The 19,191-nt window shown below is 60.2% G+C and overlaps 1 protein-coding gene across 4 annotated transcripts; it reads left to right on the top strand.

Moving 5' to 3' along the window:
• Positions 1–1,513: 1,513 nt before the first annotated feature.
• Positions 1,514–12,141, top strand: TMPRSS13 (transmembrane serine protease 13). 4 transcript variants are annotated; one of them, XM_076358508.1, is made up of 13 exons: positions 1,514–1,591; positions 7,138–7,309; positions 7,685–7,786; positions 8,721–8,843; positions 8,931–9,060; positions 9,342–9,434; positions 9,524–9,567; positions 9,855–10,014; positions 10,159–10,331; positions 10,805–10,903; positions 11,195–11,337; positions 11,484–11,636; positions 11,771–12,141. In XM_076358508.1, exons 1-13 carry the CDS (start codon positions 1,571–1,573, stop codon positions 11,783–11,785), a joined length of 1,428 nt encoding a protein of 475 aa, XP_076214623.1. In that variant the 5' UTR covers positions 1,514–1,570; the 3' UTR covers positions 11,786–12,141. The 4 variants fall into 4 exon arrangements, with proteins under 4 accessions (XP_076214623.1, XP_076214625.1, XP_076214624.1 ...); XM_076358510.1 differs by lacking the exon at positions 7,685–7,786 and having other exon boundaries at positions 7,138–7,297; XM_076358509.1 differs by lacking the exon at positions 7,685–7,786.
• Positions 12,142–19,191: the final 7,050 nt, after the last annotated feature.

The following is a 19,191-nucleotide window of genomic DNA, read 5'->3' as shown; positions in this document are numbered from 1 at the left end:
GAGGTGTCGGTCTTCTCCTCCAAGCTCCCCGATCCCCCTCTCTGGCCAGCCGGGTTTGGCCACAGGCTGTGTGCGGGAGAAGGGCAGGAATTGACCCCCCTGGTAAGGGACGGGATGGGGAGCCCCAGGGCAGGGAGGAGGGGACAGCGGGACCCGTCCCAGGATTTTCAGCCTTGAAATCAAGGGGGCTTTGAAGCAGGTTTCCTCCAAGCTTGGATGGCCCTGCTTCTCTCCTGCCCTTCCAATGAGCAGGTGTGGGTGGGGAGCCAGATGAATAAGGGACTTAAGCTATGAATAATGCCGGGAGAAATGTGCCTGGAAAACAGAGTGTCAGGATGGGGCTCATGGGAGGCACCACACCACCAGACAGAGCCTCCCGGGACCGGGCCATCGGAGAGGTTGCCCTCCTCCCTGCCAAACCACGCGCTGCCCTCACACCGCCCGGTGCCAGCCCTCGCGGGCAGGCAGGAGCGGGGCCATTTCTTGCAATGACCTCTTATCCCAGAGGCTGCTCATCCACACACTGGCTGAAGCTGGGAGCAGCCTGGGTTACATGAAGCACTGGCTGCACCTCTGGGAAACCATCCCGCCTCTCTGCCGTGCAGGGCAGAGCAGAGACTGCGGTGCAGCCCCGGCCAGCAAGGAGTGCAGGCACAGGCTCCCCACCAGCGCCATTCATCCGCCCCGCAGCCGCTCCTCCGGCAGCCAAGGGCTGGGGTGAGCGGGGCATGTGGCACTGAGGGACATGGGACCGGGGTCTGGGCATCAGAAAGCACACAATGGAGCTGGGCTTTTTTCCTTTTAATCTGGATATTTTTACCTGTTTCTCCCAAAAGTGAGTTCTGGGTTAAGCAAAGCATCACGCCCACAGAGGAAGTAGGAGATCACTGCTTTCTCCTTGCACAATGTGAAAGCATCGCTCTGTTAGCAAAGGAGTGAAAAAGCCTCTAGAGAAACTGGAGGGAAACAGCATTTCATTCCCTTGAAACAGGGTATTCTGGACTTCTCGGTCACCTGGGGCACACGAGAGGGTTTTTGCTGGGGTTGGCACATGGCTGCGCATCCCCTCCTCTCCCACCCTCAGCTGGTGTTTGCAGCCCTTACCTGGGGCAGGAGAGGTGAGATGAGCACGTGGTGGGCACGCAGTAGAGAAGGGGGGGCTTGGGCAGGCAGGCAGCGGGGAGAGAAGTGAGGAGCCTGCAGCAGCTCCTGTTGCCCGGGATGCCGCTCTCCCTCAGGGCCAGACCTGACCCGCTCCCAGACCTTTGGCCTCAGCCGGGGCTCCTGCTGCTCCTGCCCGGCGTTCCTCAGCGCCTGGCTGGGGCGACCGGCAGCAGAGGCAGGTATTTTGCATGCTGTTCCTGGAGCAGTTGGGAAACAGGCAGCGGTGGAGCCGGGCGGCAGGTTGGACTGGTTTCCCTCTGCGCCTGGCGCTGGCACTGACGTACAAGCCCGCTCGCCAAACAGATTCTGCCCCCTCCCCGCGGACTTGACTTCGCTCTGCACCACGCTGCACAGCGAAGGATGGCTGTGCCGGAGCTGTGATCCCAGCCCAGCCCTGCAGCGGCCAATGGACGGGAAAACCTTTCCGGTAAGGCGCAGGCAGCTCCTCCAGCTCTGACCCGGCTAGGAGTACCGGGGGGTTGCTCTGTGGCCGTACGAACCCTCTTTCCTCGGGTTTTGGTGGAGGGCCCGGTTTCTCCTTCCTGCTCTCTGGGGCGTTGCCTTCGCAGCAGCCTGTTGCTGCCGGCGGGGAGAAGGACCCGGGGCGAGCTGCCTGTGGGGCTGCTGCCTCCGGCACCCCCTTGGCACATGGAGGGAGGGGGACTGCCGCCAGCATCCCTGGTGTCAGCCCCGTGCCGGCAGAGGAGGCGTCAGGGACCCCGGCAGTGCTGCTCTTCCACACTGGAGCGGATTTGCGAACTGGGGGGACCGGCTGGCGGGGCAGGCTGGCGCTGCTGGTGGGAGCAGGTGCCGCTTGGCACCCGTGGGAGCTGTACGTCCCTGAGCCCTCTGGCACCTCCCACCAGCCCATCAGTAGCAGCGGCAGCATGCTGGTGGCCCCGGCCCCCGCTGCTCTCCCTCGCCTGCTCTCCTAGCAGTTTTCCCTGTGCTCTTTTCGGGCTGGGTTGACCGGGGCCTGCTCGGTCTCGGCCATGGGGCCTTGCCGAGCATCCTGTCATGAGGAAAACATCCATCCCTGGCTGGGCACTGGGCTCAGCCCGCCCGGGCGAGGCAGCGGGTAATTACTGCGTTGAGCGCTGCCGGCTGTGCCAGCGACGTCCGGAACATGCAAAGCCGGCAGTGACGGGGTGGATGGGGCTTGAGGGGAGGCAGGGCCAGCTGTAAAAGCCACCCTCTTCCTGCCCCTTGGCGTGCGGGTGCCCCAGAGGCAGCCAGGAGCAGGAGCAGAGTGGGCTCGTGCCAGATCCTGGCTGGGTCCCGAGGGAGGGGCAACCTGCCCCCAGCACTGCTTTGCAGTGTGATCCCAGCTCTGGGTGGCCCCGAAAGCGGGCAGCAGCACTGCGTCTTGGTGAGAGCAGGGCAGGAATTCAGATGCCCACATATAGAGACAATTACCCAATATTGGGCATCCCCACTGGGCCACCTCGGCTTTGTCCCTTGGATTAAATGGGCCATTAGGAGTCCCAGGTGCCACCCTTGGCTCTGCAACTGCAGGAGAGTCGCTTCATCCTCCCGTGCCTCGGTTTGCCCATCCATGGAATGGGGTGAGCAGCGATTACTCACCCCCTGGAACATTTTCTGATCTCTGCCTGAAGGGCTACTCACAGTGGCATAAGGCAACCTGTCCCTGGCCAGATCGGGCTGACTCAATCGAGACGGCTTGTCATCTGCGCTTGCAGAATGGCCCTTGTGTGCTTTGGGATTTCACTTCCCCGTGCATTGCCCCTTTACGGCATCCGGGTCTCGGCAGCGTTCTCCCGCAGCTCCTGCCCAGGTTGTCCCCATGGCCACAGCGGCCCTGCCCAGCCCCACGCTGTCAGCAGCCCGGGGAGCGAGGCCGGTGAGCCGGGGGGGCCGTGGCTTGGACCGGGGTTCTGCCCCCTCCCAGGGAGGCACTGCCGAGCCACCGCTCAGCTGCGGCACTCGAGCGGGACGGGTGTCACAGGAGGGAACGGGGGCTTTCACAGGCTCGGGAGGGTTTTGTCCCAGGTGAGCGCGAGGACAATGTCGCTGTTGTGTGCTTGCTAAGCTAATCTGCCGTGGACAATCGGCGCTCCGCAAGCAGGTGAAGGAGCCGGTTCCCTGCCCCGAACAACGGGCTGTTGAGCAGCAGAGAGCCGTGGTGAGGGATGGGCTGCCGAGCTCAGCTGGGAAAGATGATCACCTATTTAGGCAGCTCCTTCCAGCTTATTTAAGCCAAGCTGCTTCCTTCCCCTTTTGCTGCTCCAAATTCTGGGTAGCTGCCGTGCCTTTCTGCTCCTCCGATATATGGCTGGGCCCTGGGTCCGGTTGCAACACCCCAGGTGTTGCCTGGCTTCTTCCACCCTCCCTCCCACTCCGAAACTGCGGGTGACGGCTGGCTGGTTTCCCTGCCTTGCCTCCCCATCACGTGTGGATCCCCAGCCTCAAACCCAGCCCGGACCACCTTTCCCCTGGTGATTGCCTTCTGCTGGCATGGATTTGGTGGCCTTCCCTCTGCGGCAGGGAGTCGAGCTGGAGGTCGGTGCGCATGGCAGCTCATGGTGCAGAGGGGATGGGCTTCTCTGGTGCTGCTCTCTGTGGCTTAGGTGGTTTTCCCAGCTCTGCTCAGAGCAGAGTGAAGAAGGACCGGGGTGGTGTTTATGCTCACGGCAAGTTTAGCAAAGGGCTCATGTTGCAGACAGGTACCATCCACTCGTCCCCCAGGCAGCCTGGGCTGGGCTGGGCCGGGCGCGAGGCGAGCAGAGCCGGTGAGGAGTCGCCCCGCGTGTCCCCAGCATTCCTCCTCCCCTGTTGTCTGAACGTCAGGCCTGCCACGGAGAGGAGCTGGTTGTGCTCCCCCTCCCCACACCCGACTTTCAGCGCTAGCCCACAGCAGTGTATAACACTCTCGGGGTTGGTGGAACATTTGCAGAAAGGGTGTCAGAAAAAGGGCTCAAACCGCAGCCACGTGTGTGAGATAGGCATGGCTCCGGGTCTGACTTTTATTCAAAAGCCAGCAAAGGATGAGTAAAGGTTTTTGTGGGCAGAAGTCGCAGCTCAGTCACCGGGGTAGTGCATGCTCCTTAACAGAAATATCTTCGTAAAGCTGCTGCTGTTTGTTCTCTGCTCCAGTGGCTGTACAGCAGCAACCAGTTATGCTGGTTACCGGGAGCCCGTGGTAAAAGTTTTGTTAGCTTCTGTGACAGACCTAAAAAAAATAAATACTTGGACTTTAGACTTTTAAGGAAATAAGTAGCTAATAGTTCACCCGAGTGTAAGAAAGGGCATGTGTTTCCTGCTAAGCTATAGTAAGAGCAATTTAACCTATAGTGAACTTACACGCTAATTTGAACTGTTTGTACACGGGAGGTAGAAATGCTTTAGCAGCCAGCGTCACTGGCTTACTGATGAAGCTAGGCTGTGTTTTCTAGTACAATGGAGAGGTTTGTCCTTAACAGCATTGTAATTCTGCTGATCTGATAACCAAAGGGTTACGCTTACGGCAGGATGAGGTACGTGAAATATCAGACATGTGGAGGTAGCATACAAATGCCAACGTAAATGATACTGTCTGGGTATTTACAAATAGCTCATTTACACATAGACAGGAGAAATTCTTTTCCTAGGAAGGGTTCCTGGCATCTGCTCATCGCTTTGTTTCTGCAAAGCAGTGGCGCAGAACCCGCTGCAGCTCTGGCTCTCTTGCTGATCGCGTACGCTTTCTAACAACGGGCACTAAGGATACCCAGAGAGGTTTCACAGTGCGGGCGTGCAATACTTGCTGCGAGAACTTGAATCCCATCGACGTGACTGCTCAGAGTCATTAGGGGAGGACACTGCCGGGGCACTCTCCAGCCCTCCCGGCTGCCCTGCCAGCCCAGCCCCGCAGAGCACGCCGAGGGGCTCTCCTGGGCTCCCCGGCACCTTTGGGAGAGCCCACGAGAAGGCAAGCCTGCAGCACGGCTGTCCTGGGCTTGCCTACACGGCTGCTGTGAAATTCAGGCATAGGGAAAACTGGCCTTCAGCTGCAGGCTGAGCAAATTCAGGCTTGTTATCGCTGTCTGGCGGGGAAGCGGTGAGAAGGGGTGGGTGATGCTGTGAAATGGAAACTGCCTCTGCTCCTCCCCGTGCATGCAGGAGGCCGGGGAGCTGCTCGCTCAGTCCCCGTCCCCTGATGTGAGCTGGGAGGTGGCTCTCGATGTCCGGGAGACATTAGCGGTGCCTGTGCCAAGGGCCCTGCGGGCGGCGGGAGGAGGTCTGTGCCGGCAGGACCGAGCGCCTGTGCCGGGGGGTGGCCCTGTGCACCCCGCCGCTGGCCAGGGCGGGTGGCCAGGCAGCCTCCCCAGGAGCCCGGGGTGCTGTGCCTGCCGGCTCTGCGGCTGATGCGCCTGGGCTGCGAGCAGCTACTAAGGCACAGTTCAAGAGGTGGTGTGTCCCCCCGACGTTCAGCTGGGGGCTGAGGCAGACCCTGCGCGGGGAGCATGCGTGGCCACGCCGGGGTGCGTGACTCACGGGGATAATGCCCAGGAAGTTACACCACCGCATTGCAAGAAAGGGCACAGCCGTATTTACAAAGCATGAGCCTGAGCAGGCTCCCGACGTGCTCATTAGTGCCCTTGATTCCCGGCAGGAAACGCGAGGGTAGAGAAAATCCGGCTGGAAGGGGGCGACTCGGTGGCAGCTCCTGCCGCTGCTCCTGCTCTGCCCAACGCCCCCATCCTCTCTACCCGTTCCCAGAGCCGTGCACCGGCCCAGGTGCTGCTTGCTGGCTTGGCAGGGAAGGGGATGTTTTCTGGTTATGGGGAACTGTGATCGGTAGCAGCTACGGGGCCAAAAATCAGAGACAGGCTTCCAGAGGGGCGTGTTTGAGCCCACCTCCTGGCTGGCGAGCGGTCCCCTGGGAGGTGGGCTGGGGTGTGGGTGCCCGAGCTGGCTGCACTCTGCTGCCAAAGGATGGCAGCTCTGCGTCTCCTTTGGGTGCCCCTTCTGCGGGACAGGAGCCATGTTGCCTGTAGGGACAGACATAGTCCAAATTTGACTGGCAACAGTTTGACTGGCTTCCCTTGAACAGCCCGGTGCAAACACGGCCGGTCGTGGCTGTGTGGCGCTGGGAGCAGTACTGGGAGACAGCGGGCAGGAGGAGCGAGGTGGCGTGGTAAGCACCTGCCGAGGACAAAGCCCGGGCCGGGCTGTCACTGACGTGTGCTGGCTGGCGATGCCCTTGCAGTTTCTGCAAGGCATGCAGTCATTTCTTATTGCCAAAGATGTATCTGGGATTTTACAAATGAAATTACAGTGGCAGAGGAAGCAGCATTTACTGTGGGCTTTGTACGCAGGTCCTCTCTGAAGGAAAATGAGAGGCTCTCGCTTACGTAGCTGATCGAAGCTGATGGAGCGCTTGGAAGAGTATTATCTTGAGGAAAGGAAACAAATACATATTCTTTTGCAAATTCATGGATCAGGAGTGACACAACTGCAGAACAGCATTCCAGGGTGCAGGACGTTTCAGGGCTTGGAAAACACTGATTATTAAGTATTACTAAATAACAGCTGGAAATTGCACTGTATTTTTCAAATGGCTAATTAAGGATAGATGCATAAATTGGGGCACTAGCCCCAAGGAACTGGGCCGCAGCGTGACCGACCCGATGCCAAATAACCAGCTGATCGCTCTGATCAAAGCAATCAGTTTGGGAAATTTGGCCAGCAGCCACCTAAAGGGGAAAAGCTCAGCAACAAAGGGGTTTTCAGCTGTCCCGGATGGGATACGGCTTGGGCTTCATGGTACAGAAAGAGGCACCGTAGCGGTAACTTGCCATGCAGTTCATGGCACTGTGGAGGAATAGCTACCGGCGGCAATGGCTGGCGGCGCCGGGGAGCTCAGCTCCATGTCGCCTTTGCTTTCACGGCTGCCTGAGCAGTGGGGTGGCAGCCACGGGGATTCTCCAGTGGGCAACGATCATTGCCAGTAATGGTCTCCTCTGCTCGCAGACCACGGCATCGCCCAGCAGTGTCCCTCCCAACCTCCATGCCTCCACAGCCAGCAGCATCTTCGGTGCCCAACCTCCACAGCCTCGAGAAAGTGTCCTCGGCATCAGCTTCAAGCCCTACAGCCTGGAGTCCAGCCCCAGCCCAGCCTCCTGCACGACCTGTGAGAGCACACGTAAGAGGATGGTGCCGAGGGTGGTCTCTGGCCACCCTGGCCCCGGTCCCACCTAGGGTGGGGAGGGAGGGAGGCAGGCAGGCAGGGAGTGGGTCCCTGTGCCCGCTGCTGGCACCAAGCTTCAGCCACAAGCTGGTGTTTCCCTGTGAGGGGTGCCAGGGGCAAGGGAGAGGACAGTGACCACGGCAGCATGGGGGGTTGCCACAGGGAGTTGCAGGGTGTGCGTGTCCCTGCTCCCCCACATCTCGTGGGTCCTCTGGGGAGCCGGGTGCGTGGGGAGCCAGGGAGCTCCTGGCACGTGCCAGTGGACAGCAGGGTCTGAGCACCCCGGGGAGGCAGCCGCTCCCCCTGATCCTGCCTCTGCCCTGCTGCCAGGATCCTCCATGTTCAGAGCTCCCTGCATGAGCCAGCGACGGCTTGCGCTCATCTTCTGCGTCTCCATCCTCATCGTGCTGCTCATCGCCCTCATCCTGCTGTGTGAGTGGGGTCCCAGCCCAGGGCAGCTCAGGGCTCCCTGGGGGGGAAGACCTCAGGGGGGCTTGGGGGTCAGCAGAGGCTGGGGAGACCTATGCTGGGATGTGCCGCAGGGAAACTAAGTATTAGTTACGTATTAGTTACTAATTAGTAAACTTTGCTTAGGGTCATGGTTTAGTGGGCATGGTGGTGTTGAGTTGACGGTTGGACTCGATGATCTTAGAGGTCTTTTCCAACCTCAATGATTCTACGATGCTATGAAACCCCCGGGCCGGGAGGCGAGCAGGCAGAGATGTGCTCTTCCCATTTCCTGAGTGTTCCTGACATCTGGTGGACACACAGGAGCAGGATTGCTGGGGAAGGGAGAGCCGCCGCTTGGGCTCCCTGCAGTCCCGGGGGGGCTGCACCGCGCTTTCTTTCTCCTGGGCTTGCTTTGTCGGGTGGCGGGGCACCCCCAGCAGCACCCATGCTCGCCCTCCCTGGGGCGCGGGGTTAGCAGGCAGGACCCATCAAACAAAGTGCAGTCCGTAGGTGGAACAGGCACAGAAACCAGGGGAATCACTTTAATCCTCGTAACATCTAGCTGCTGGTTCTCCAGCTGCTGTAGCTGGTGCTCTTGAAGCATTCGGTGGGCTGCATGCATCTTTCTGCAGGAGCAAGCTAGAAGTGGGTTAAGTGAGAGAGGCTTGCAGCAGCTGAGCTGTGTGCTGCTGGGCTGGCATGGGGGGATGCTCAGGGCTGGCCAGTCCTGCTTCAGCCCTGCGTCCTGCAGCTCTTCAGTCTTGGCTCAAACGGCAGCTCACGCCTGGTGTTTGGGAATGCCCCTGCACATGGCAGACCTCCTCCGGACCCCCATCCGGGTGGGTCACAGCACCCTCGCACACAGCGAGTCCCTGCCACCAGCCCCGGCCTCACCACGGCGTGCGCTTGCTTCCAGTTATGTTCTGGCGGTCGCAGACAGGCATCGTGTACAAGGAGCCTGCCGAGAGCTGCAAGGACAGCCCCGTGCGCTGCGACGGCATCGTCGACTGCTCCCAGAGGAGCGATGAGCTGGGCTGCGGTGAGGCACCAAGAGCCAGGGGTGGTGGGAGCGAGGGGAGCCCCCGGGGCGCTGGGTACCACTGACCTGCCTGTTCCATCCCCGCAGTGCGCTTCATGTCCGACAAGTCCTTGCTCCACATCTACTCCAGTGCTGAAAGCCAGTGGCTGCCGGTGTGCAGCAGCGCCTGGGATGACTCCTTCTCCAGAAAGACCTGCCGGCAGCTGGGATTTCAGAAGTAATTCCCCAGGGATGGGTCGTCCTGCTCGGGCGCTGGGGCCTTGCCAGCCCCCTGGGCATTGCTCTGGCCCTCCTGCCCTGGCTGGGTGCATGGTCTGCTGTGCTTTTTCCCCCAGCGTTGTGCTTTTCTGCTGGAAGGCTATGTGTCCAGCGCTGCTCTGGGCATTTCAGTCCGCCCCCCCCAGGTTTAGTGTGCAGAGCCTTTTTGGGAAGGCAGGATCGGGTGGTCAGTGCCCAGCGAGGAGGGACTCTCACTGCCTCTCGCCTCTCCCCTCGCAGTGCGTCGCAGACCGAATACATTCCCCTGCACGTCTCCGGCAAGAGCCTCACTGTGACCAGCGAGCGAGAGACCATCCAGCAGAGCCTCAACAGGTACTGGGCAGCATCGCCTCCTGGCCCTGTCCCTGACCCGGTGCCACAGGGCCGGGGCTCAGGCTGTGTCTCCCTCTTCTCTCCTGCAGCTCACAGTGTCTCACGGGAAAGTACGTCTCCCTGCGATGCACAAGTAAGGGGGCTGGCTGGCAGGGCACGTGGCCAAGGGCGGGCGAGGCCAAACACATGCTTGGGAGCGCTTTCCTCCTTTTCTTTGCACAGGGTTGGGCAAATAGGGCATTTTCCAGCAAACTGTCTGGGTAATAGAAAACTGTGAAGGTTGCATTCCCATGGTCTCCACTGGCCCCTATGAACTACCGAGCACCGCTGGTGCCTGCGGGTGGTGGGGACGTTGTGCGCATCCCCCTCCAGGCTTGCCTCCTCTCCGAGCCCTTCTCTCAGCCCTGCTCTCCCCTCCAGCCTGTGGGCAGAGGATTTCTGGCCGGATCATCGGAGGAAAGGAAACCTCCGTGAGCAAATGGCCCTGGCAAGTCAGTGTGCAGTACGGGCCGATCCACATCTGCGGCGGCACCATCATCGACGCCCAGTGGGTCCTCACCGCAGCCCACTGCTTCTTCATGTGAGTGCTGCTGCAGGCAGCTGCCCGCAGTGCTGCTGTCCAGCCCGGGGGCACCAGCTGCAGCCGGCAGTCCTCGTGCAGGCGCTCAGCCCAGCCCCGCGCCCTGTGTCTCACTCCTTGCTGCCCCCACCTCTCCCTGCCCAGGAACAGCATGAAGATCCTCGACGACTGGAAGGTCTATGGTGGGGTCTCGGACCTGAAGCAGCGCACAGAGGGCATCCCTGTCTCCCAGGTCATCATCAACTCCAACTACAGCGATGATCACGATGACTATGACATTGCTCTCATGAAGCTCTCCAGGCCACTGATGCTCTCAGGTGAGGCCTCTCAGCTTGACATGCCACAGGGCTGGGCTTGGCTGGGGCTGGTGTTCGGGGGGACAGGGAGAGCCTGGGGATGGGCAGAAGCAAGAGTCAGCTCGTGTCCCCTCAGAGCCTTCCCCTGGGCTGCACAGGGCTGCTGCCAGCTGCAGCATCCCGCTCTGCTGTGGCCACACTGCTTTCCCCTGCCTGTCCCGTGGTTGGGAACTGGCCCATCCTCCCCCGGCAGGGCCCGGCACACACGCAGCTGTGGGCTTGGCTGTGCAGCTGGCATCGTGCTGCTCTCTGTGCCCCACATGGGCAGTGCGGCAGGGGGCCGGCAGAGACCCTGCCTCGGTGGGCGCAGAGGGGAGTGCTTCCTGAGCACCCCGCTCCTCCCTAGCCGCAGGGCTGGTGACTACAGCGGCTATTTTGCTCCTGGGTGACTCATCCTTCTCTCCTCGCCTGGTTTTCATCATGTCTCCCTCCAGCTCAGGTTCGCCCAGCCTGCCTCCCCATGTACGGCCAGCGATTCCAGACCGGCAGGTCCTGCTTCATCACCGGCTTTGGGAAGACCAGGGAGAACGAAGGTGAGGAAGGATGCCAGCTCTCCTCAGGCAGCTCCTGTGTGCCGCAGCCTGACCTGTGAACGCAGCGCACGAGAGGAGTGAGCGCGGCTCTGCTGCTGTATTCGAGGGCTGTTCCCACATGGGTGACTCGCAGTGGTTGCCCTCCCAGCTGTGCGGCTCTGCAGAAATAAGGCCTGCAAGAAAGACCAGCTTCCTCCCTCACTGCCACAGAAACGCCTGGTGCTGCAGAAGGGCCCGGGGGCGGTGGGGGGACGAGGCTCACCCTGCCCCATGGCTCCTTCTGCCTTGCAGATAACACGTCCCCAAAGCTGCGGGAGGCCGAGGTGAAGCTGATTGACTACAAGATCTGCAACAGCGACAAGGTGTACGAGGGCTACCTGACCCCACGGATGATGTGTGCCGGGTACCTGCAGGGAGGGAAAGATGCGTGCCAGGTGAGCCGGGGGCACACGGTCCCTGCCAGGCAACATGGCATGGGAACGGCAGGGCTGCCCACTTTTCCTGCATGCCAGCGTCCCCTGGCTGGGTACCAGCAGAGGGGCATCTCCTGTCTCCTCACCACTCTGCCCCTCTGTGCCAGGGTGACAGCGGAGGGCCCCTGGTCTGCGAGGACAACGGCCGCTGGTATGTGGCTGGGGTGACAAGCTGGGGGACAGGATGTGGCCAGAAGAACAAGCCCGGTGTTTACACACGTGTGACAAAGCTCCTCAGCTGGATATACAGCAAAATGGAGGTGAGGTGGCATGTCGGGGCTGTGCTCGGGCAGGGAGACTTATCAGGTGGCCCTGGGTGCATTGAGAGGGGCTGTATGCCCCCCCAGCCCAGCCCCTGGCATCTTACCCTTGCTCTCCCCTCTCTCCCTTGCAGAGCGAGAATGACTAAGACCGGGATGGACACTGGCCTAGGCTGTGCCTCTCCGGCCGGCGCGGGCCCCTGCCCTTGGTTGCTGCCAGGGCATGATGCTACCAGCAGATCCCCCCACCTATCTCTGGACTGTCCACGCAGCCAGGGACCTGTCGCTGCCCCCAACCTCCGAAAATACGGCGCCTGCAAAGTGACTCTGCCCTCGCCCAGTGCAAGGGAGGTGGCCTGGCGGTGGCTGGGCAGAGCACCCAGCCAGCCCTGGCCCGGCAGCGTGCAGGGGGCAGCAGCCTGTGCCGGCGGCTGGCCGTGCCAGCTGGGAGGCGCCTCCTTGCCCTGTGTCTGTGGTTCTTCTCGTGTAAATAGACGTGTCCGGACGGGGGTGTCACGAGTGCTTCCTGGCAGGACTGCAGCACCCTCGTTGGACGAGGGGCTGCTAGCGCTGCCCTTCGATCCGGAGGAGGTTGTGGATGGAAGCAAGGAGCGGGAAAGCTGTGGGGTGCCCATGGCGAGGAAGCCCTCTCCTCTGCATGCTGCTGCCAGGTCGCAGCTGTGCTGCCTTGGGGTGCAGGACGGGGCTCAGCCGGCACGGTGCGGCTGTGTGCCATGCTGCCCCGGCGGGCAGCAGCTGCCCCCACCTGTGAGGCCAGGCTCCCTGTTTTCTCCAGGGAGGGCTGAGCAAAGGGGAGCCCCGAGGTGCAGTTACACCACCCTCTGGGAGGAGCAGTAGTTGCTCTCATGTTTGCAGATAGGTTTAGGAAGCGCCTTTTAAATTATGTTCCTCCCTATGAGAGAAATACCCGTTTGTTTATTTTTCCATGCTGTGGATATGGCCAGAGCAAGCACTCACTCCCAGGACTGCGTGCAGCCGGTCTCGGTTCCCCTGCCTGCTCTGATGAGGATTTCGGCGGCAGCAGCATGGGGCAGGTCTGCTCTCCGGGGGTGGCTGCAGGAGTTGTGACAGAAGCCAGCAGCAGCCAAAGGCCAAGGTGGAGCATGATGGAGAGCAGGCACCACTCCCTGGCAGCGCCCAGCCCAGCGCCAGCGTGAGCCAGCCCCCGGATCTCACAGCTGTTTGTTCAGTGACCGGTGCTGGATTGCTTCCTCCTCCCTCCGGCTGATGAGCACACAGGGAGCGCGTAGCCAACCTTACCTCCGTGGCTACACCAGAGCCGGGGACACGTTTCCCCCAAGGAAACAAGCGCCCGCATCTCCCTGTGGGTGCTTTGAGGCACACAAGGTGCTACAGGAGACCCCCAGGTTGGCAGTGTGAGCGCCCGTCGGGTGGGCAGAGGCTGGCTGCCCCTTTGCCGAGGCTGCACTCCTCTCCCTAGACGTGTGGTCAGCTGCAGAGAGGGGTCCTGGGCACTCTTCTCAATAAACGTTTCAGTAGTGCTCCGCGTGGAGACGGCTCTTTTGGACAGGCTGGAAAGGAAGCTGGTGAGCCCCAGCGCCCAGGTACCACGGAAGCCCCAGAGAGCAGGGAGAGCTCTGTCCCCCTCTGGGCTCTGCACTGGACCCGGGGCATGACCCTGGCCCAAGACCACACCGTGGTGCTCCAGGGCTGCCCTGCTCCTCACAGGGAAAGGCCACGCACGCTGCGGTGGGCTCATGGGACCGGTGTGCAGTGAGGGAGTAGGGGGATTTCCCCACTGCAACACCCCAATGCACATCCACGCCTGAGCTGCTCTGTGGCTGTTGCCATTTGTGTGGGCGCATGTGGCGGAGTGGCTTTTTGCAAAAGCCCTTCCTGCCCTTCACCCCCTGGGTTACTGCTCATGACTGGGAGAAAGGGGGTGTTTTAGGTCTTATGGGGGCTTGGCCGTAGATGCTCGGGTATGGATGTAATGCAGGGATAGAGCCGTGGGGGGGTAAAGCCTCCTGGGGGGGATCCATGGGCGTGAGCCCAGGGGAGAGCCATATCAAAATTCAGCTTGTGCATGCCGTGGACCAGAATAAAGCGCTTTCCGGAGAAGGCTGCGCAGCCAGTGCAATTGCCCCGTGTTAGAGAAATGGCAGTACGAGCATTTAGCCTCGAATTTTCCTTGGGAGGAGAAAAGGTTACTTGCAACCGGTTCTTTGTAACCCATCTTCTTGCAGCTGGGAACGTTAAAGGAGGGACTGGTGCTTTGGGGAGCTCACTCGCTCTCTTTGAAATAGTCTGAAGCTGCCTCGCAAGTCTCTCTCTGCTAGCCCCAGCCACGGTGGCCTCTTCTCCCCAGCACAGGAGCGTGACAGCCACCCACTGCAGCCTGCCTCTCCCTCCTTGGGAAGGCAGTTGGTGTGGCGTGGGGGGACAAACCCCGAGCAGAGGGCTCAGTGCTGTGGCGTCCAGCGTGTCCTGCAGAGGAACTGGAAACATCAGCACTCACATCATTTGGGGAACCGGACTTTGCCTGGGCCGGGCAGCCTGGTTTCTGACCCGCATCACTTACAGCAGGGCAACCTGGCTCTTTGTGGACTGGGAAGACTCGTTTCCCATAAGCGTGCTGCAGACTGCCGACTCCAACCGTGCACAGGCTCTGGAGCTGCAGAGGCTACCTGCAAAGTGAAGATGAGAAATTCTCGGGGTGCGTGGGCTGCTGCAGGCATGCCCCTCCTCACCTCCTGGGAGCATCCCCTGGGTTCCCAGAACTGGCCGCCTGCTGTGGAGAAGGTTATCTGCAGGCAGGGCGCTGCGGTTTGCATTTGAATTTTGGGATAGCAGGTCTAGTCTGGCTCTACATGTGCAGAAAGCACCTACCTCTCCCTGGGACTCAGAGCAGGCCCCAGTGCGCGGGGCAGTGCTTGCCGGCTGCTCTAGACCTGCACCGAAAGAATAAGAGTTGTTGCCTTTTGGGAAACACTGAGTCAGCCTGACCTCAAATAGCTTTTCAAAGAAGCAACCCAGAAACCTCCCACGGCATGCGCGAGCCTCGCGTGAAGGGGTGTGCAGAGCCCAGGGGACTGGTTTCACTTTATAACATCTTTGCTGCTCTGAGTTCGGGGGGGAATAACCTACTGCTGGCAACAAGCTGCCCGTAGCTCAGGCCGGAGATGGACTTTGCCTTTGTAGCTGTGGTGCAAAACCCAGCCTGTTCAGGCTCCCGTTGTAACGGGGCAATGACCTGCCGGGAAGTGCAGAGCTGCAGGATTAATGGTGGTAGTGGGAGAGCGAGCAGAGCCCACGGGCGCAGGGAGGCGTACGTGCTGAGCTCCACCTTGCACGTGCAGCTGGAGAGCCGTGCAGGGGTGCAGACGCTCCCGGGCTGGGGTGAATCCCGAGGCGGGGGGGCGGTCAGGGCCAGGCCGGTTCAGCGTCCTGGGGGAGGGAGGGGGCCGGCTGGGCAGGGTACGGGCTCAGGGGTGCTGCTCAGCTGGGAAAACGCTGAGCCAGACCAGAGGCATTGCTGGGTGCTGATGCAGCTGGTGCTGCTAGAGTAACGCTGAAAACGGTGCCTAAAAATGGAAGTGTGAAAAGGGCCCGGGGCAAACCTGCCGCGGCAGTCGGGGTGTGCGAGGTGGGGCTGCCCTGCCGGCAGCTCACCTGCTCCCTTCGGACTCCAGCGCTTTCCCAGCGAGCCTGAGAGGCGTGCTCGGGTGCCCCCCTGCAGACGGGGCTCTTCGGGAGAGCAAGCGACTTGGGGAGGCTGGTGCCTCACCCGCAGCTGGCTGCAGAGCCACCAGCCTCCCCTTTCTGTAACCCCCTGGGCAGTGGCTTCGCAGTGCTGCACAGCGCTGACCTCGGAAGCGGCAGTGCCGGTGCAAGGGCCTTCCTGCCCTGGCCCAGCGTGCCGTGTCGGGTGCTGCCAGCCAGCCACGTGGCTGGCGCCGGGCTCGGGCGCCTTGTGGCACTGCTCTGTGTCACCGGTTTGCACGTCCTGCTCGGGGGCAGCAGAGGAACAGCCGTGGCTGTGGGGTGCAGGCTTTCCTCCCGGTACCACGGACCCGCCGGGGCAGGAGACGGGCTCCCGCTGTGGGCGACCCAGGCGTGGTCTGTGCTGGGTGCGAGGCCCTTTAGGTGCCCTGTGTTAGGGGCTAAGTACCACCTCTGCCCCTGGTCACAGGAGAGACAACAGGGAGGAATGGGGGCTCTTGCTCCCTGGCGCACAGAGGCACCGCATCTTTGCTGACCGCCCGGCACAGGCAGCGGTGAAGGCAACGTTTTTTTGACAAACGAAAGCAGTTGAGATGGGGTAAGAGGAGGGGCCCTGCACGACTTCCCCGTTTTATGTTGGTCTGATTAAATTGTGAATTCAATGGGTCTTAAGTTACAGACCCCATTTACGTTTGTCCAAAGGCTCTCTGAGAACTCGAGGTTTCTGCTCATAAAAGCCGTCATGTGCACCACAGAGCAGCAGCTCATAACGTTTTATTGCTGTCTGAGATGGCGTGCTGGAGAAAGAGATCTTTTGAGAAAGAATAAAACAAAAATTGGAACCTAATAAGAGCTGATCTTGCTGGAACTGTGTTCCTGGTAACGGTGCCATTTCAGCGCACGGAGGACCTGCTCCTCTGCTGTGGATTTCACCTCCTCAGAGGTTATTGCTCTTCTCGCTGAAATAGCCTCTCAAAGCAGAGAAATGATTTCAGCCCCTAATACAAATTTAATTTATTTCTTCTAAACCTGCCATCCAGTGGTCCCTCCTCCCAGGCCCACAGAAAGGTATGCTGTGTTTTCCCAAGGGCTGAAGTTTTCTAACCAGATTAGAAGCACAGTTTCTTGTGAAGCTGCCTGGCCACGACTGTTGTGCTCTGCTGTTCCCAAAGACAGCACCGTGCAGATGAAGCAGACGTCTCGGACACCGCTTCGCCTCCACTCCTCGAGAATTTGAGCGAAAAGGTCCTGCTGTCTGTAGCCCCCGGGGGAGCACAGCCGCAGCGGGTGCCAGCCCAGCCCCGAGGAGCCTCCTGGGACCAGGCCAGGACCGGCAGCTCTTGCAAAGCCCCCTGTGCTTAGCACCCTGAGCAAGGGGCACGCACCCAGTGGGTGACGCCTTTCCCTGCCCTCCCTTTGCCCGCCGCCTGGGCTCCTCTCGGGCATGGCAGCCAGGTGGGGCTCCTGGCACCTCTGCCTCGCGGAGCGCCCCGCTGGGAGCTTTGGCTCCCCTCGCACGGAACCGCCTTTCCCCTGTGTCCAGCTGGTCGGGAGCCGACGGAGGAGATCACGTTGGGGTTTGGGTTAATCCAGTTCGTTTTGCTGATGTCTTTCTGGGCAGCTCCCAGCTGCAGTGCTGCTGTCCCTCGTGCGTGTTCTCGGCAGGTCCCATCTGCGGGGGAGCAGCCCGCAGCGGGCTGACACCCGCAGCAGGCAGGCTGTCCCCTGCTCGCTGGGCTGCATCCTGCTCTGGAGCATCTTCTGAGCCAAGGGGTGCTGAGTGTCGCCCCACATCTGGCCGGGCCGTTTCCATATTCCTCTGTGCTTTGGAAATCATAGGCCGGTGTCCCCAAGGAATATAAATTACAAAAATACAGTCTGGCGGGCACCATGTGAATTACCGCCCATTAGTGGTGTTTTTCCCAAACTCTCCTTTTATAGGTCTTTGTTCTGTTGTGTCAAAACTGATTTGTTCATATGGTTTCAGAGATGATGTTTCTCTACAAAAATGTTTTTCCCATCGTTTCGGATTGGTTCCCTTCTGCAGTCGGTAACATCATCACTTGGCACGGAGTCACTGAACTTCAGCTTGTGCAATACCCATGCTGGCTGCGCTCGACTAGCGAATACGGTCCTCAGCAGCTTCAGTACAGTCTGCTGCTTTGCCGCTCGCTCCCAGGGGAATTCAGAGCACAAGGAATGACTTAGGCCTGATGCAAGATGATGTTATTGGGTTAAACGCAGCCATATGGCTACGCACAACTTTTGTCACTGCTCGGTTCTCCTGTGCCCCTGACCATGCTGAGGGCTGCGTTGCCACCGAACGGACAGTTTGCAAACGTTTGCAAGCTTGGCGTTATAGAGAAGGGAAAGACCTTAAAACTGGGGGGGGGGGAAGTTCTGGAGAGCAAGCGGCTCCTTTCCCCTCCCTGCCAGGCCCTGCTGCCCCAAGAGCGCAGGGAGGAGATGCCCGCTCCGTGCCTGCTCCGCTGTCAGACGCCACAGGCCGAGATGAAATCATGCCCTTGTTGAAGCTACTGGCAATGCTCCTATTGACTCAAACAGCATGAGGAGATCAGCCCAGCCCCTTCATTAGCATAAATCACCATCGCCTGCCTGGCCTCGGTGCTGCTAGCCCGCATTACACCAGCAAAAGATTTGGCCCAATTTCAGCAGAAAAGGAACGGTTGCTCACGACGGTTCTCTCCAGCAGTGCGGCTCTGGGAGCAGACGTTTACCATTAGCAACTGCCGGAGCCGCTTTCCCTCCGTGGGAGCAGCGCAGCCGACCCTTCACTTCCTACGCTCACAATGGGGTCTCTATTTTACCTGAGTTTGTACAGAAAAAAGGCTCTGGTGCCAATTTTTTAGATTCTACTTGCTTTGGGCAGCGCCTTGCAAATTTGTAAATAAAGAACCTAAGGAAGGAGAGCACGTAGCACATCCAGCCGCAGCTGTGTGTCCTGGCCGCCGCCTGCACGGGGGCTCTGTGTGCCTCCACAGAGACCCACCGCGCTCGCTGCAGTCCCCAGGGCACGATCACGGCATCAGGATATTTTACTGTGTGGAGTGGACGGTAACAGCTGAGGACTGGGTAAGGTCAGAGAAGCCCGAAACTTGATTATGACCGCTTGATCCCTGCCTCACTCACTGCAGGGTAACTGACAGCCTTACCGTGTTATCCCTATCCATTAAAGAGACTTGACGTTGTCCAGCTCCTCTGTGTTGGTCTGTATCTCTTGACCCTTCTGAATAATTGCCTTGAAATGCCAGTGCTGGTTTATTTTCTTTTTATATTTTACTGGAAACTGGGAAATGAATGTATAATGGACTATGTGCCATTAGTGTCCGTGAGGCTGATTTCTATCTAAGATGCATTTGAGTTATTAGGGGATGAACCAGCTCAGTGGCGACAGCATTGCTAAGGTGTTTTTTCAAGAAGAAATGGCTCTCCAGGGCAGCAGCGGGAGCCGGGCAGACACGGGTGTGCCAGCCTGGGCCGAAAGGGAGCGGTGCCCCACGGCACTCGGCAGTCAGCTACTGCCCAGCAGTGCTCTCAGCACCCCGTTGCCCATCTGACACTGTGCCCGGACTGTGGAAAGCTCTGGGGTTTGCGTGGATACCACCGAGCAGTTTTGGTGCTGCGGTTTGCGCATCTCAGGAGCTCAGGGCAGGCCCCCAGCTCACTGCCCTCCTGCTGCAGATACCCAGAGCCATGGGGCGGTGGCCCCGGCCGGAGCCCGCGGGCACCTCGGCGGCTCCAAGCACAGCCAGGACCAAAGCTTCCCTCCCCGCTGTGGCTGCAACCAGGCTGCTCCCTGGCCACGAGCAGCTCGCCAGGCACAGGCGTT

This window comes from Aptenodytes patagonicus, chromosome 23, assembly GCF_965638725.1.
Source record: "Aptenodytes patagonicus chromosome 23, bAptPat1.pri.cur, whole genome shotgun sequence".
Classification (NCBI taxonomy): Eukaryota; Metazoa; Chordata; class Aves; order Sphenisciformes; family Spheniscidae; genus Aptenodytes; species Aptenodytes patagonicus.
Note: the sequence above shows the minus strand (reverse complement) of the source record. Positions and strands in the feature narration are given on the sequence as shown.

What these genes read in the sequence shown, in the direction of transcription:
- TMPRSS13 (XM_076358508.1), top strand. Translation starts at nt 1,571, where the DNA reads ATGGACGGGAAAACCTTTCCG. An exon ending in CGGCAGCTGGGATTTCAGAA is followed by an intron (nt 9,061 to 9,341) that starts GTAATTCCCCAG and finishes CTCCCCTCGCAG; the next exon opens with TGCGTCGCAGACCGAATACA. An exon ending in GCAGCCCACTGCTTCTTCAT is followed by an intron (nt 10,015 to 10,158) that starts GTGAGTGCTGCT and finishes CTCCCTGCCCAG; the next exon opens with GAACAGCATGAAGATCCTCG.